General features: G+C 43.9%; 1 protein-coding gene and 1 pseudogene across 1 annotated transcript in view; both read right to left on the reverse strand.

Annotated features, from left to right (window-relative positions):
* LOC118936242 (voltage-gated inwardly rectifying potassium channel KCNH6) overlaps nt 1–11,282 on the reverse strand; it is a 40,360-nt gene extending 29,078 nt beyond the window's left edge. The window contains exons 1-6 of the mRNA XM_036938790.2: nt 10,566–11,282; nt 7,091–7,321; nt 1,488–1,640; nt 1,233–1,336; nt 693–1,032; nt 545–595 (exon numbers count right to left, since the gene is read on the reverse strand). Of these exons, the coding sequence (XP_036794685.2) occupies nt 545–595; nt 693–1,032; nt 1,233–1,336; nt 1,488–1,640; nt 7,091–7,321; nt 10,566–10,641 (955 nt within the window). The 5' untranslated portion in view covers nt 10,642–11,282. The remainder of the gene's footprint in view (nt 1–544; nt 596–692; nt 1,033–1,232; nt 1,337–1,487; nt 1,641–7,090; nt 7,322–10,565) is intronic.
* A 1,801-nt stretch (nt 11,283–13,083) lies between these two features.
* LOC149979411 (uncharacterized) lies at nt 13,084–14,306 on the reverse strand (annotated as a pseudogene).
* Between the last annotated feature and the right edge of the window lie 4,251 nt (nt 14,307–18,557).

Raw genomic sequence — 18,557 nt, forward strand, 5'->3', positions numbered from 1 at the left:
CATTCAAATCCTTTATTTAAACTGCAAGTAACACATTCAGAACTAAAAATATAATGTGTTATAATGCAATTATCATTCCTCTAGGTGAGAAACATCTTGGTTTATACTGAGCAAAGCATCTAAGTGAGAAAGATACAGAGAAAGTGTATTATCTATTTCACTTGTTTTGGCAATGTAAACATATGTTTCTCATGCCAATAAAGCCAATTAAATTGATAGAGTAATGAAATGAGAGGGAGTGTGTTAATGCATTGCGGGGATGGATGTATTCCTCTACATTATGTCCCTGGGGTAGATGGGACGTCCACAGCCCTACACTCCATAGCCCATAGTATTAGCTGTGTGATGAGTAAAGGATGGCCTCTGAGTGACTGGGACTCCTATAGACCTGGCACACACACACACACACACACACACACACACACCCACACACACACACACACACACTATAGGTTAGAGACATTGATTAGTGACCCTGCTGCTGCACATGCTCAGTGCTTGAGGAATGGGAGTGAGGATTCACATTTTCTAGAGAACAGAATACCTCCAACAGGCCCAGGTAGCTTTGGCTTGGTTTGTTTTGATTCAGATGGAACTGTAAGAGGAGACAGCCACATTTCTTCCTGTCAGAGGGGGTACAAAAATGGCAACAGACTACACTTATGTCTGGGTACACACACACACGAACTCACTGCTGTTGGAGTGTGGGTCTCCTGGTCGGCCCGACTCGGCCCTCATGCTGCCGAGGTCATCCAGGGAGGAAGCTCTGCGGAGGCTGCCGACAGTCTCTCTGGAGCGGCTCCGGGGCAGGACCGTCCTGGGGAAGGCTGCACTGGAGAAGGGGCTGCTGGGGAGGAAGGGCACGCTGGGTTCCAGCCGCTCTGACAATAGGGACAGCAGTTTGGGGGAGTAGTGGCTTGCAGGCTGGGAGAACTCGTGGTCCTGCTCTATCAGCGCCTCTGTCTCAGACTGCATGCAGCTCTCCTTGGACGGGATACGGAACTCTTTCAGAGGGATCTCTTCACTGTTGGGCTGAATTAGGGAAGGAGGAAGAGGACAATCATAGGTTAAATATTGTACTAGATTTCTACTTACTGCTAAATGTATGTGACTGAAGCTATATTCATTACAAAACATAAGAGATACAGGAACTGAGATAATCAAGATATATTATATGTAAGGTCATATTTAGATGAGTACTGTGTGTGTATGGGAGTCTCTGGCCACCTTACCTGTAGGCAGTCCACCACCACCCCCTCAAACTGGTCTTTGGCGAGGGAAGACCGACGCATTGCACGTGCCAAAGGCAGTCTCAACTTCAGCCTGCGACTCTGCCCTGAGAAACCACAGAGTGCTTATACATACACTTTACATAAATACACCTACACTACCAGTCACATTCTGTATGTTATAACACAGCTACATTCAACATGGAATAAACAGGTTGATGCAGACAGACAGTATCACACACACACTTCCACACTGACCTGCCCATACCCAGCCCTGGGCCACCCTCTGTCTCAGACCTGGTTTCTTGAGGGAGGGGTCAATGATTTCCTGGAAGTTGAGGATGAACATGATGACCTGTCCCTCTGCTTTCTTCACAGGAACAACATCAATCAGACAGGGCCTGCAGGTCCCTGCAGGGGGGAGAGACATAACATTATAAAGCTGCTAATGGCCATCCGAACCTGGGCTCAAAGGTAACTAAGTAGACTTCGGGACAGCTCAAGTAACTATAAATATTGTTTAATCTTATCTGACTGTGCTTTCTTTAACACTGAACACATTTAGACAGTCTCAGGTTTCATGGTTGGTGGGCTGTTACTGCCATCTCATTTCAGTTTTGTGTGGAGAGGCCTTTCAAACAGCAGTACAGCCTTGTAGTTTCTTTCCATGACTGGATGTTTTCCCAGGGCATTTATGAGACCCTCCTTTCTGTTTAAGTGAAGCCAGGGTAGGGGCTGTCAACATGTCCTAGCATAGGAGAAACAGATAGAGAATAAGACCAATCAAAATGTAGACAGACTGTAGGAAGAGGGGAGGGAGAGAGCGGGCGAGAGGGAGAGCTAGAGAAAGAGAGAGAGGAAGAAAAAAAGCAAGAAAACTACAGAAGAGAGGGGAATAGAGTGGCATATCAATCGTAGTACTGAGCGATTAGTAGTAGGCGTCAATGAAACAGACCGAACAAGTAGATGTGCAATGGATTATAGTCATTGTAGTTAATTACCATGTTTTATGCACTAAACTATGTAGAATATCAGCTTGTTCGAAACTGCAACTCCCCACTACAAGTTCTTGAAATGTTCCGCATTGACCTCTGCAGCAGAGGTAACTCGTCCTTTCCTGCGGCAGTCCTCATGAGAGCCAGTTTCATCATAGCACTTCATGGTTTTTGCGACTGCACTTGAAGAAACGTTGAAATTTTCCTCATTGACTGACCTTCATGTCTTACAGTAATGATGGACTGTCGTTTCTCTTTGCTTATTTGAGCTGTTCTTTCCATAATATGGACTTGGTCTTTTACCAAATAGGGCTATATTTTGTATACTACCCCTACCTTGTCACAACACAACTGATTGGGTCAAACGCATTAAGAAGTAAAGAAATTCCCCAAATTCACTTTTAACAAGGCACACCTGTTAATTGAAAGGCATTCCAGGTGACTACCTCATGAAGCTGGTTGAGAGAATGCCAAGAGTGTGCAAAGTTGTCATCAAGGAAAAGGCTGGCTCCTTTGAAGAATCTCAAATATAAATATATATTTTGTTTTGTTTAACACTTTTTTGGTAACTACATGATTCCATATGTGTTATTTCATAGTTTTGACATCTTCATTATTATTCTACAATGTAGAAAATAGTAAAAATAAAGACAAACCCTTGAATGAGTAGGTGTGTCCAAACCTTTGACTGGTACTGTAGGTAGAAGCTTACGAATAACATTTTGGGTGAGTTTGGACATTTACAAGTGAATGTGAATGAGAGACATTGTGCAAATGAACAAAGTTTGACGCATGCTTGTTAGAAGGAAAAACAGTACTGGCTCAGGAGCAGCATGTGTACATGCTGTGTCTGTGTGGAGTCCGGAGTCGCTACGGCAACGGACCTGCCTGCTCTGCTCTGAGAAAATGGGGGAGGAGACGGGCCGAGAACAGAGAGGCGAGAAAACGCAAGGAAATCAAAAGACAGCAGTGGCAGTGGTACAGATAACTCATCCAAAGGGCTTTGACTTCTCAAACTTGACAGAAAGCTAACACAATATGATGCCCCGTCACCTTATTAATTCAGCACTTACTTAGATACTGTGCATTCGGAAAGTATTCAGACCCCTTCACTTTTTCCACATTTTGTTACGTTACAGCCTTATTTGTCCGCATCTATCTACACACAATACCCCAGAAGGCCAGAACAAAAACTTGTAGCAAATTTATTAAAAATAAAAAAACAGAAAAATCACATTTACTGTAAATAAGTATTCAGACCCTTTACCTCAGTAATTTGTTGAAGCACCTTTGGCATTGTTGACCTTCAATATAAAACACAACCCCGTCAATACACAGACGGACTCACCTGTTCCTGCTTACTTCCATTGTGCTATAACAAACAAACAAACATGTGACTGGCTCAACTGTTCTGGGGAACTACGGTAAGTCTCATAATGTAAAATAATGTGACTGTCACGGTCGTCATAACGATGAGACCAAGGCGCAGCATGTGATGAATACATTCTTCTTTTATTTAAAAAAAAAAAAACACTTAAAAGAAACTAACAAAACGAACATGACACTATAACCACGGGTGCTGACATGCAACTACACATAGACAATTACCCACAAAACCAAAATGGAAAATGGCAACCTAAATAGGATCCCCAATCAGAGATAACGATAAACAGCTGTCTCTGATTGGGAACCAATTCAGGCCACCATAGACCTACATTTACCTAGACAATACCAAAACCGCATAGATATACAAAAACCCTAGACCAGACAAAAACACACATACCACCCTCGTCACACCCTGACCTAACCAAAATAATAAAGAAAACAAAGATAACTAAGGTCAGGGCGTGACAGTGACAGGTGAAAAGAAGAACACAATCTGTTTTACCTCCTAACGCTCTCCTAACATATTGCACAAGTTGACTGCAGGTACTTCCATAAAAAACAGACACTTATATTACAATTTATTGAAAAACTTCAAAGAAACAGTTTCAAAGGTATTGACGATATTGAAAAACCATCCTGTGGCTATTTCCAAATACCCTGGTATACGGGGTATACTGCCCAAGCCTAATTGATTCCCATTCAAAATCCTATTTTCCCTAACCCCTAAACCTAACCCTTAACCAAACCCTAACCCTAACACTAACTCCAACTCTTAACCCCTAATCCTAATTGTAACCCTAACCCCTAAACATAACCCCTTAGCCTAAAACAGCCATTTTCATTGTGGGGACCGGCAAATGTCCCCGGAGTAATGTCCCCAGGAAATGTTCTTGTTTTACACTCACACACACACACATTAACAAACAAACACATTCATTCAGTTTTAGGATCAATTAAGATCAATCAGGTACAGCAACATAATGCATTTTTTTTGTAAATTGTACCCATTTACAATTCATTCATGCTTGTGTGGGCACCTGCATTCATGACTGTATGCATTACTGGGATACAAAATAAATAGATGTTCAGTGGATTTGAGCTGGCACACTGACAATATTTCCATGACAACAAGCTCTCCGACACGGCACTTCTCATGCCCAAATGACCAACGTAAAGGGCATTGTGTCTACAGCCTCACTAGCCAGGTCTGTTTGCTTGTCCTTTGCAGGGGTCGCAAAACAAACTGGAAAATAATGACATTTTTAAGGAACAGAATCAGAACCAGACCAGGGAACAAAAATGATCTTTATTGTTCTGGAACAGAACCATTATTTAAAAGTCCCATTAAAAAAATGCAACAAAGCGCCTATGCAAAGCTCTTCCTCTGTCAATCATGAACTTCTTCCAAAGTCTGCCAGCTGAAAATCTTTGCCGGTGTGTGTGTGTGTGTAGTCTATCTGCCCCTCAGAATTATAGCTGTAGCCTGCGGACATTACAAACATAATCTACAAGATAGGGAGAGAGATTTTTTATGACAGAAGAATGGATTAACTTTTTCAATGCTAGTTAGGATCCTATAGTTCACATTAGATTTATTAACTATAAAAAGGTAAGATGTGTTTTTAATTCAGGTGCCGCTCTGCACACACAAGCTTGTTGGCTAGCCAGCTACTCTGGTCCAACGTTAAGCCAACTCTGAAGTTCAAAGACATTCAAAATTCTTCCATAGAAGCCGCTCCTCCATAAGTATAATTCTGTGGGCCTAATTCAGATAATGCATGTCATCACAAGATCCCCAGCGTTTCAAGCCAAGCCTCCTCCTCCACCCTCTCTCACTGTCTCCCCACTCGCAAAATTTCAGTTGAAATTCACGCCCTACACTTGTCTTTCCATAACGCATGTGAACAACTCACTGAGCTATAGTGTGCCAACTCTATAGCAAGCTTGTAAGGGGTGCGTAACCAGTCAAACGCAGGAGAGCAGAACTTGGTAATAGCCGGAGCAGTTTAATCGCAAAACCAACGGCATAAAAAATAACAAGATATTGGGTACAAAAACCCGTCGCGCACCAATCAACACATGCACAAGCACTACAATAAACAATCCCACACAAAGACATGGGGGGAAACAGAGGGTTAAATACACAACAAGTGATTGAGGGAATTGAAACCAGGTGTGAGGAAAAACAAGACAAAACACATGGAAAATGAAAAGTGGATCGATGATGGCTAGAAGACCGGTGACTTGGACCGCCGAGCACCACCCGAACAAGGAGAGGACCCGACTTCGGCGGAAGTCGTGACAAAGCTGCTCTATCCATACTGCATGATTGGAAAAGTCATTTAATGTCGAGCTAAATGGAAAATAAATAAAGGTTTAAAAAGGAACAGTAACGATATGAACTGGTGCAGAACTGTAGTTTGCTGGTCGGAACAGTGTAACGAAAAAATATATATATGGTTCTGTTCAGAACAAAACAATCGGAAAATAATTTTGGTTAAAACCCTCGGTCTTGTGTACATGTACAAGAGACAGGAGCATACAAGTATTTTTTACTTTTTTTAATGAAACAAAATCACAAAAGTACTGGGCCTTTACTTGTCCTGTATTAGCGGACCTATGTAGCCTTCCGTAGCACGGGAAAAAAAATAAAAATCTGCACCCCCCCTTTCCCCCTGCAGCACCCCCAACCCAAACTACTTAGTGCAGCTATGCACAGGATGGGAATGGGGAGTGGGGATGTCACGCCCTGATCTGTTTCACCTGTCTTTGTGATTGTCTCCACCCACCTCCAGGTGTCACCCGTCTTTCCAATTATTCCCAGGGTATTTATTCCTGTGTTCTCTGTTTTTCTTGTCAAGTCAACCAGCACGTTTTTCTGTGCTCCTGCTTTTTCTTGTCTCTGTTTTTCTAGTCCTCCTGGTTTTGACCTTTTGCCTGCCCTAACACTGAGCCCGCCTGCCTGACCATTCAGCCTGCCCTGACCTTGAGCCTGCCTGCCTCCCTGTACAGTTTGGAACTCTGACCTGGTTCTGAACTTTTACCTGTCCTCGACCTGCCTCTTGCCTGCCCTTTGTTGTTAATATATATCAGAGACTCGAACCATCTGCCTCCTGTGTCTGCATCTGGGTCTTGCCCTGTGTTGTTATAGGGAATGAATAAACATGTTGCAGGTGAGGTAAGCAGGCCAAGACAGCTCCACCATGTCCACTCCCCAGACAGATAAATTAGTAGAAGAGAGTTCACTGAGTCTGCAGCATCTGGCTCCACATACTGTAACACTGCATCAAACAGTAAGTAGCATTATATAAAAGTGAGAGGGAGACAGCCATGACACTTGGAGGGACCAAAATATTCTGTATGTGACCTTTACAGCACTCCCCACTATAAAGATGGGGAGTAATGTTGTCACTTTGACTCTCTTGCTCTTTCCATTTCTTCCTCTCTGAATCTCAGTCTAACCCTCCACCTTCTCCTTACCTTCTTTGTTGTAGTAGAGGATCTCCACCTTGCGCTCCTCTGACCCTAGCAGGGCCTGTGCCAGCTGTGTCAAGGCAGTCTTCATGGTGCCAGGCCCCACCAAGAACTGGCAGGTGCAGGGCTGCTGCATGATCTCTGCCCGCGAGAAGCCAAACATCTGGCAGAAGCCCTCGTTACAGTAGATAATGCCACAGTTCTTCATCTGAGCGTTGGCTATCAGGAACTTACGATCTGGGAGGAAACCAAGGGGAGAGTCAGAGCAGATATGAAAATGTACGAATATGGTGGGAATGTGGTTACAGTACAATTATAATTGAAGGCTTATTACATCAAATGCAGTATGCAAAATCAGACAATCAAAGTTGATCAAACTTCAGAAACATTCAGTTATCATATTCAGCTGATGATCATTTCAAGGAGAAGTCTCTCAATCTGATCCAATTCAAGTCTGGACTGTGATCATTTCAGTATCGCATTCAACTAACCACATTCACCTTAACATCAAGTTGAAACTGGAGTAATCAAGTCTGTCCCTCTGCGGCACAAATCATATCAGTGCAATGATTCAAGATGGCCCCAGAGGGACAAATACGGAGCAGCTGGACTCAGAAATGACAGTCCGCAATCAAGATTATAATATACTGCAATAGGTTTCAGCTGTCCTTACCTAGGTTCATGAGTGTGGCTATTGTCTCCAGCGCTAATGACAATTGCCTTCGAAGTCACATCAGCTACACTGATATTGTCGTACAGCGTGATATTCAATCAGTACAGTTTATGTTGAAAAGCTGCTCAAACATCTGTGCCTCTGACTCTGTCTCTACTCCTCTTTTTATCCCCTCGTGAAACTGAGTTACACAACTCTCATTCTTCCCCATTTAAACAAATATGAGGAGAGCGATTTGGAGCTTCACCCAGAAAACGCAGAACCCCTTCCCCCTCCTTGCTGCTCTGTGTAGAGTAAATAGGTGAGGTCGTTTGGTGGAAAGTACACCCTATCCTAAGTCATTATCAATGCCTCAGAACACAGACACCCAGACTCAGATTGTTGCTAAGCAGCAGTGGTTTGGCACACGCATCACCCGGCAGGGTGCTTACGCACACAGAGATAAGGAAGACATCAGTTTGATGGGACTTATCGGTCTGTCTCTGAGGACCCCTCTGCACGGAGCTTTGAAAATCCCAGAGTAACACAATTCATTCCGAAATGTCACATGCTAGCACAGCAAATTAAACAAGCTGAAATCGTTTAACATGAAATTGAGGTGAAAAGCGGAACATTGCATCTTCTCTCTTTAATGTGGAGAAGGTTATTTTGAGCCGTACCCCTGTGGTCAACAGACTGCCTTCACACTGTGACTGAAGAACACTGACAGTGACAGGCACAGTAGTCACAGTCAGACTTACAGTAGCATAGAGATAGGCCACTACTGAGCTAGGTTATAGGCCACTACTGAGCTAGGTTATAGGCCACTACTGAGCTGGGTTATAGGCCACTACTGAGCTAGGCTATAGGCCTCTACTGATCTAGGTTATAGGCCACTACTGAGCTAGGTTATAGGCCTCTACTGAGCTAGGTTATAGGCCTCTACTGAGCTAGGTTATAGGCCACTACTGAGCTGGGTTATAGGCCACTACTGAGCTAGGCTATAGGCCTCTACTGATCATCTAGGTTATAGGCCACTACTGAGCTAGGTTATAGGCCTCTACTAAGCTAGGTTATAGGCCTCTACTGAGCTAGGTTATAGGCCACTACTGAGCTAGGTTATAGGCCTCTACTGAGCTAGGTTATAGGCCACTACTGAGCTAGGTTATAGGCCTCTACTGAGCTAGGTTATAGGCCTCTACTGAGCTAGGTTATAGGCCTCTACTGAGCTAGGTTATAGGCCTCTACTGAGCTAGGTTATAGGCCTCTACTGAGCTAGGTTATAGGCCACTACTGAGCTAGGTTATAGGCACTACTGAGCTAGGTTTTAGGCACTACTGAGCTAGGTTATAGGCCTCTACTGAGCTAGGTTATAGGCCTCTACTGAGCTAGGTTATAGGCCTCTACTGTAATTGAAGTTCAGTGCTAATCAGAGCCATTCCTCTTTTTTAAACAACTGGATTTCTTATTTGCTGAATGGATCAATAATGTTTTGTTTGAGTGGGTTCAAAGAAATTGTGGGGTAGTTTCTGAGTGCGCAATAGTCAACTACGATACCATTTAATTCAAGACAAAAGCACGAAAAAGAAGAGGCACTGTGGGTGTAAAGCGTGCTGTGATGAGCTGCATAAGGTCCTGTTCAAGAAGGATATCACTCAGTTATATGCACTAACAGAGTGTGTAGTAGTGGTTAGTGGTCACATGCAAACTCTGTAAAGCAAAGACATTATGTACTCTTTCTATCAGGATCCAGTGGTCTGACCAGCTTAAGAATGGAGAACATGTTAACTCATGCAATATAATCTAGTGCAGCATGTGAATTCATGCAACATGTGGAAAACATAGGCAGGTGCAAAGACATACTAAACACACAAACCTATAGTATTAACATGACAATTTGGCATATTCAGCACATGCATACGGACATAACCTAAATTTAAACTGTAAATCAAATGTCGAGATAGGAGGAGTATCGCCAGAGGGTCTTGGACATTTACAGGGCAATGCAGTAACACCTGTTCCATGCCATTAACGCCCAGGCCATAGTACAGGGGTTACACCAACAGACAGGCGGGCGGACAGGCGGGCGGGAGGGCGGACGGACGGACGGACAGACAGTCAGACAGGCAGGCGGGGGGCGGACGGGCGGGCGGACGGACGGACGGACAGACAGACAGTCAGTCAGACAGGCAGGCGGACGGACAGACGGGCGGGCGGGCGGACGGACAGACAGACAGTCAGACAGGCAGGCGGGGGGTGGACGGGCGGGCGGGCGGACGGACGGACGGACAGACAGACAGTCAGTCAGACAGGCAGGCGGGGGGCGGGCGGGCGGGCGGACGGACGGACGGACAGACAGACAGTCAGTCAGACAGGCAGGCGGGGGGCGGGGGGGCGGGCGGACGGACAGACAGACAGTCAGACAGGCAGGCGGGGGGCGGACGGACGGACGGACGGACAGTCAGACAGGCAGGCAGGCAGGCGGGGGGCGGACGGGCGGGCGGGCGGGCAGGCAGGCAGGCAGGCAGGCAGGCAGGCAGGCAGGCAGGCAGACATAAACTGAAGCATCTGCTTGATTACAGAAACAGCCATGTAGCACTCATATTAGGATCAATAGAAACTGGGGTGGGGGGAGGCACAAGAGACCACTAGACAAATGCCTTTGTCTTTACATTTTATTACACTTTGCATGGTTGAAAGGTTACATGGAAAAGGCATTCACTTTCATTTCTAATTGTTTGTTGTTGGGATTATACAGTTATAACAGCTTGCTCATGGTCACATTATGTTATTACTTTTTCAGTCACAATGTAAAGTGTGTCCACTTACTTTGTCCATCGAATTTCCGGATAATGGTGTCCAGATAAGTGTTCTGGAGGGCTACATGACCGCGTCTCACAGGCATTTTGACGCAGAAAGATGAGAGTTCTCCGACGCATGAACCTCCAGAGTTTTAAATAAATCAAATTAAAGACGAAGTAGGGAAATACCCTATGCAAAAATGGCCTCGCATACAGGCGGGTGCAAAAAGTCCAATTCAATATGCGATTGCTGGTGAGCAAAGCGACAAGGAAATGTCACAAGGCAGCAGCGGCAAGGACCAGTTGCTAGGGTGATTAAAAAAAAAGGCGCTCGCTCCACAGGAGAAAGAACTGGAAGCCGGGTTGTGCTTGCAGTACACAGGAAAGTGTAAAAACGGTATTTCCTAAGTAAAAAACGTTTCACTTTGCCTACAAAATAATAAACAGGCTCTACAATTAGTCAAGCCTTGCCAGTCGTTATCATCTAATGAAGAGGAGAAAAACCCACACCGCCCTCCCGGTCAACAAGATAAAAGAGAAGTGAAAGAAAAGGGGTAAATCGAAGTCTTAACCGCTACGTTTCATCCGGACAGTAGAAGAAGCTACTATTTGGTGAATCTCGGATGCCCTCCCCATTTGACAGGGTTGACCAAGCACTGCGCGGGGCAGGGGGAGTCATCATCCCACCAGACGCGCCTGCCACTTTTTGACAGTGAGCAGAGACACCCTCATCAACTGCTTCACTGCACATCACAAGTCTCTACGCTCAAAATAGTCCCCCCCCCCCCTCTCTCTTTGGCCTCTGTAAAGCTCCTCTCCTCGTTTCTCAAGACAGAATTTTGCTGACTGTGTTTTCAAACATCTCTTACACTAAAAGGGCATTATCATCATTTTCACAATTTCACAGTTTTGTTCCAACGTCACAGGGTGGAAATATATATAAAACACAGAGAAATCACGTTTTTGACTACACTGGGCCTTTAATTTAAAAAAGACAAACAAGATCACAATTCTGGGAATCAGCATCCACTCCTCATAAACAGCCACTGAACCAACTTGGTGAATAACAGCCCATTGATATGTCATGTGACAAGAGGCAAATAAGAAAAGATACAGATAAAGGTGAGAAAACTTAACATGGGCTGGAAGGTGTCATCAACACATCAAGTAGAATGCCTCAAGTCATCCTGTCAAACCATTGGTACAAATTCTCCAGTCTCACATCTCAAAGCTCCTTCAACCTTCTGCTCCTTGAGCCAGTCACTGATAACACTGGCGACGGCTGAGAAGATTGGAGAAGATTCACAGAAAATTATGTGAAACGGCGAGGGCACTTCGACTTAACAAGAGACACAGTCTGGGTATGTTTTGATGACAGTATATAGCAGGGCCCCAACCTAACCATTATACTACATGCTAATTACCAAAATGGCAAGGGCCTGGACCTGTAGAGGATGGAGGGAGGAGTTAGGATGGAGGGAGGACGGGCTCATTGTAATGTCTAGAATGGATTAAATGAAGCGTTATCAAACACATCAAACACATGGAAACCAGGTTTGACTCCATTCATTCCATTCCAGACATTACAATGAACTTGTCCTCCTATAGCTACTCCCACCAGCCTCCTCTGGCCTGGACATACACTTGCACACACCCACAGACACACACCCACACATGCACACACCCACACTAGTTTTTTTTTATGATGACAGTGTGGCAGCAGGCGCGGGTGTAGATTATTGAGGGGACACAGGAGAGGGCTCAAGTGCCTACATGGGATCTGTGCCAGAGAAGAGACAGGCACTAATGACCAACTGGGTTGTGTGTTCCCAACAACACTCAGATTCTAAGGAGAATAGATACTTTTCCATATATGTACAGTTGAAGTTGGAAGTTTACATACACTTTAGCCAAATACATTTAAACTCAGTTTTTCACAATTCCAGACATTTAATCCTAGTAAAAATACCCTGTCTTAGGTCAGTTAGGATCACCACTTTATTTTAAGAATGTGAAATATCAGAATAATACTAGAGAGAATTATTTATTTTAGCTTTTATTTATTTCATCACATTCCCAGTGGGTCAGAAGTTCACATACACTCAATTAGTATTTGGTAGCATTGCCTTTAAATTGTTTAACTTGGGTAAAACATTTCAGGTAGTCTTCCACAAGCTTCACACAATAAGTTGGGTAAATTCTGGCCCATTCCTCCTGACAGAGCTGGTGCAACTGAGTCAGGTTTGTAGGCCTCCTTGCTCGCAACACGCTTTTTCAGTTCTGCCCACAAATTGTCTATAGGATTGCGGTCAGGGCTTTGTGATGGCCACTCCAATACCTTGACTTTATTGTCTTTATTGTCAATACCTTGACTTTATTGACTTTATAAGCCATTTTTTACACAACTTTGTAAGTATGCTTGGGGTCATTGTCCCATTTGGAAGACCCATTTGCGACCAAGCTTTAACTTCCTGACTGATGTCTTGAGATGTTATGATCTTCAATATATCCACCAAATTTGTGGTAAATTGTGGATGGGCCTGAAACCATGCTTGCACCATTTGAGCATGGTGGAACCTGACATTATCCCACACAATGACATAGGTCACGCCATCAGCTCTACAGACCTGATTTAGCTCATCAAGGAAGCTTACAAGGAGAGCTGCATTATATGATCCAATACGATGATCCACACCATCTTCCAATATAGCCGCACACATGGCGATGTTGGCCTCACGTTGTCCAGGTACTTGGTTGGTTGCCCGCTGGCCAACAAAATTCTGACCTCTCCTCCTTGTCTTGGCCAGGTTGAAGCCTGCCTCATTCAAAAATAGGAATTTGTGGTGGTTTTCATCAGCATCCAGCTCCATCACCCTCTAAAAATACATTTTGGAAAGAGAATTGCTGATTACAATGATGTGGAATTTTTGGGCAATTTTTCACAACAGGCATCTTGAAACTAAACACGCCTGAACATACTCAGTCCTAAGTTGCTTCACTCTGTCTTCATTCCTTTCAAAAGGCACACAGTATAGTTGTTTTGGAGACACCTGGTGCCTTTTCAGCACGCGTGCAATAGTCAGCAAAGTTATGGCTTCCACATTGTTGAACATGTCATCACTGTTCAAGATGTGCTGCCGAATTTCTGTAAGGTGAATGTAATTTCTGTCCCAAACAAAATTGACCACAGCCCGTTCTTGTTGGTCAGTCAGAATTTTGCCTCTGCCTCCCCTATTTGGCCTAGTCTCAATTCTGCAGGGAAAATGACAGTAAGAACACATTTAGTCACATCACCTACTCTGTAGTACACATTGGCTCTCAATTGAGAGTAGCCGAATGTTTAGCGCATGCTGAAGACTTACCGGTTCTCATTGCGGAAAGTTCTGATGATTGAGGCCACGGTTGATCTTCTGAGGTTTGGTTGAATCATTGTAGCTGACACAGTCATTGTCATGCCATGATTTACGACATGGTCTACAACTATTGCTCAGATTTCATTGGACACTCTCTGCTGTTGCTGCCGCTGTCTTGGTCCTTGGCCTTGTCCTCTACCACGTTCCCCCACACCTCTCAAACGAGGCCCACGACCACCTCTCAGAAGGGGTGCTTGTCCTCTACCACGTTCCCCCACACCTCTCAAACGAGGCCCACGACCACCTCTCAGAAGGGGTGCTTGTCCCCTGCCATTCCTTTGACCACGACATCTTCCTCGTCTTCCTCCTCCCACTGCTTGACCTCTATTGTGGCCTGAATCACCTGCCGGCTCCATGTTATCGCTATGTTGTTGTAGGTGGATACCACTCATTTCACTATATACTCGTACCACAATGTGAAATCAATTATCAGTAACGAGTTGGCAGTATTGGAAAATAAATTACAAGGGCATGCATACTTACACTCACCAGCCACTTTATTAGGTACACCTGCGTGTTAACGCAAATAACCTGCTCCTTCGAACAGTGAATCATGTGGCTGCCTGCAACTCAATATATAGAGTATATAGAGTAGAGAGCTTTATATGTTGTTTGACCAAACATTATAACGGAAAAGGTGCCACACATGGTGTTTCCAGCATCTCAGAAACAGCTGCCCTCCTGGGATTTTTACACACCACAATCTCCAGAGTTTACAGAGATGTGCGATAAACAAAACACATTCAGTGAGCGGCAGTTCTGTGGGCAAAAACACCTTGTTAATGAGAGAGGTCAGAGGGGAATGACTCATTCAAGCTAAAAGAAAGGCCACAAATACTCAAATAACAGCCGTTTAAAACAGTGGTGTGCAGAAGGGCATCTCTTAACGTACAACACCATGAATAATTCAGGCTGTTGTGGAGGCAAAAGGGGATCCTACCCAGTACTAGATAGGTGTACCTAATAAAGTGAGTATACATGATGTCAAATCTGAAAACGTGGTCTGGAAAAGTGGTACATGGGACCATAGAAACAGGGTCTGATAAGGAATGATGATGAAATATTACATACATAGATAATGTAGTCCAATTGGTTCATGTTCCACGGTAATTGGTGTCAATGGATCTCGTTATCCTGAAACTTTCATGATCTAAACATGGAATATTGTTTGTCAGTTTCCATAAAACTATGCATTAAGAGTAATGCAACAGTTACTTATCATTTTGAGCAGTCGTATCAATTGATAGTTAGATCATTGTAATGAAATGAATAGACAGTCATCTCAGATGTAATGTGTGAATTACATTTTGAAATGGTAATACTTTGATGTTAAGTTGTGTCATTTTGAACAGGTGATTTTAGTTCAATTAACAAATGATCTTAGCTTTATGTGTATTGTATCCAAGCAATTGGAAAAAGTGTTAAAGTTTAGAAAAATGTTCATTTTGACCATCAGATGTGAGTTTTGTGTCTAAAGTTCTGAAGAATGACGCCAAGATTCTGAAATTAGTGCCAAGGTGATTGTAAAAAACTGTAATATGAATCATCCCAACATTGATTGACCTAAAGTTCCTTATTGTATGACCTCTTGATAACGATCGGTCGAGTTGTCAATAATCAACAAAGATACACTTAGTGTTTGATTGGTTGATTACACATATTTTGCGGATGTTATCACAGGTGCAGTGAAATGCTTATGTTTCTAGCTTAAACAGTGCAGTAATACCTAAAAATACAAAACAAAACACACAAATCCCCAAAATAAAATAAAATAAGTGAAATAATATCAGAAAGAGCAATGTCAGAGTCCATTATGGATATAATGGTGTGTTTATAGACAGTATGGACAGTATATGAATAGAAAAGGTGTGTACAGAAGTAGTTATATAGGATAAGCCTTTACTAGAATACAGTATATGCATATGAAATGGGTTCAGTGACAATGTACATAGGGCAGCAGTCTCAAAGGTGCAGGGTAGTAACAGTGATTAAGGTTCAGGGCAGAGGCCGGCTACTGGTGACTATTAAACAGTCAGATGGCCTGGAGTTGGATGTGTTAATGGACTTGGTGTGTGTGTGTGTTTGTGTGTTTGTGTCTGTGTCCGTAGTGTGCCTGTGTGTCCAGAGTGTTCATATGCATTGGTGCATTGCTTTAAATGTAGTACCACCTATCATTTTAGGTGGATGTTACTGACATGTCTCTCTGTCGTCTCCTGTAGCTCTGATGTATGCCTTTGGTAACGTGTGTGTGTGTGTGTGTGTGTGTGTGTGTCTGTGTGTGTGTGTGTGTGTGTGTGTGTGTGTGTGTGTGTGTGTGTGTGTGTGTGTGTGTGTGTGTGTGGCTGAGTTTACACAGGCAGTCCAATTCTGATATTTTTTTCACTAATTGGTCTTTTGACCAATCAGATCAGCTCTGAAAAACCTCTGTTGTGAAAAGATCTGATGTGATTGGTCAAAAGAGCAATTAGTGAAAAAAATATCAGAATTGGGCAGGCTGTGTAAATGTAGCCTTAGTGTGTCAAAAGTCACTGCAGTTGTTTATGGAGTCTGCTAGAGAATCAAAGAGACAGAGAGAGTTGCTTTAGGGTGGTGGTGTTTGGTGGAGGGGTTGACGTGCTTGTTCTGTGTTTTGTCTCAATGGGCTTGATGAAATGAGGGCTAAAATTAACCAACAAGCACACATGCCTTCCCATGACCCTTTGGTGACAGGGCCGAGTAGTGCAGGAATGTGTAGTGAAGAGGGGAGAGGACAAGGGGGCTGAGAGGAGAAGGGTGCTGGCTGCAACACAGAGATAGGGCATGTGTATGATGCTCACACATCTAGCATCTCATTACCAGCATTAGTTCTCTGTGTACCTTTACATAATAAGAGCTGAGTACTGGAGTAGTGATTGATGAGAAAGAGTGCTTGATGTTCTGCGCTGATACAAACAAATGCATTAGGGAGCTCATTATGGATTCTGTTAGCGTAGAGAGCTAACAAACACACACTAGTGTCAAAAAGTGTCAGGGAAAAAAGACGGCAGCATACTCATTATCCTCATTAGAATTACTATTTGAGTACAAATGATGGATCATTTTAGACATCCTCTCTCATGGAGTGAAGAGGTCTGTATTGCCAGGAGCCTTGTGAGTGCATAAGCCGTGGTTGGATTGTACAGGGTTGTGTGCTGTTTGGGGTCAACAAGCCGTGGTTGGATTGTACAGGGTTGTGTGATGTTTGGGGTCAACAAGCCGTGGTTGGATTGTACAGGGTTGTGTGATGTTTGGGGTCAACAAGCCGTGGTTGGATTGTACAGGGTTGTGTGATGTTTGGGGTCAACAAGCCGTGGTTGGATTGTACAGGGTTGTGTGATGTTTGGGGTCAACAAGCCATGGTTGGATTGTACAGGGTTGTGTGATGTTTGAGGTCAACAAGCCGTGGTTGGATTGTACAGGGTTGTGTGATGTTTGGGGTCAACAAGCCGTGGTTGGATTGTACAGGGTTGTGTGATGTTTGGGGTCAACAAGCCGTGGTTGGATTGTACAGGGTTGTGTGATGTTTGGGGTCAACAAGCCGTGGTTGGATTGTACAGGGTTGTGTGATGTTTGGGGTCAACAAGCCATGGTTGGATTGTACAGGGTTGTGTGATGTTTGAGGTCAACAAGCCGTGGTTGGATTGTACAGGGTTGTGTGATGTTTGGGGTCAACAAGCCGTGGTTGGATTGTACAGGGTTGTGTGATGTTTGGGGTCAACAAGCCATGGTTGGATTGTACAGGGTTGTGTGATGTTTGGGGTCAACAAGCCGTGGTTGGATTGTACAGGGTTGTGTGATGTTTGGGGTCAACAAGCCATGGTTGGATTGTACAGGGTTGTGTGATGTTTGGGGTCAACAAGCCGTGGTTGGATTGTACAGGGTTGTGTGGTTTTTGTTGTCAACAAGCCGTGGTTGGATTGTACAGGGTTGTGTGATGTTTGGGGTCAACAAGCCATGGTTGGATTGTACAGGGTTGTGTGATGTTTGGGGTCAACAAGGGAGAGGATGTATTGTGGAGGATTTTGAGAAGCACACTCTTTAGATAACTTCATTGTCACCCCTTTCTCTTCGTAGTTCTACAGTACGTATAGCTGCTGAGGAGAAAAAGCTATTCAATAGTAACCAGTCCTTACCCCCACCTCTGAAAGATTGTCTGGAAAAGTTTCAGTGGGCCTCAGGGCGTCAGGGCCCACACCCTGGTGGAGTGAGTGTTTTATCTAGCCAGAATTCCTTCAACTCGAGGCCACCTCCATCCCAGACCTGAGACACGCCAGTCCACTGACAAGAGCCAGGCCAAATAGACACATCGAATCAAATCAAATTGTATTTGTCACATGCGCACAATACAACAGGTGTAGTAGACCTTACAGTGAAATTCTTACTTACAACTACAACTACAACAATGCAGTTTTAAGAAAAGTAAGTGTTAAGTAATTTAAAAATAAATACAAGTACCAAATAATTAAAGGGTAGCAGTAAAATAATAGTAGCGAGGCTATATACAGGGGGTGCCGGTACAGAGTCAATGTGTGGGGACATTGGTTAGTCGAGGCAATTGAGGTTAAAGTTAAAGTGTATATGCATAGATA

Source organism: Oncorhynchus mykiss, chromosome 12 (assembly GCF_057628025.1).
Source record: "Oncorhynchus mykiss isolate SJ-2025 chromosome 12, ASM5762802v1, whole genome shotgun sequence".
Classification (NCBI taxonomy): Eukaryota; Metazoa; Chordata; class Actinopteri; order Salmoniformes; family Salmonidae; genus Oncorhynchus; species Oncorhynchus mykiss.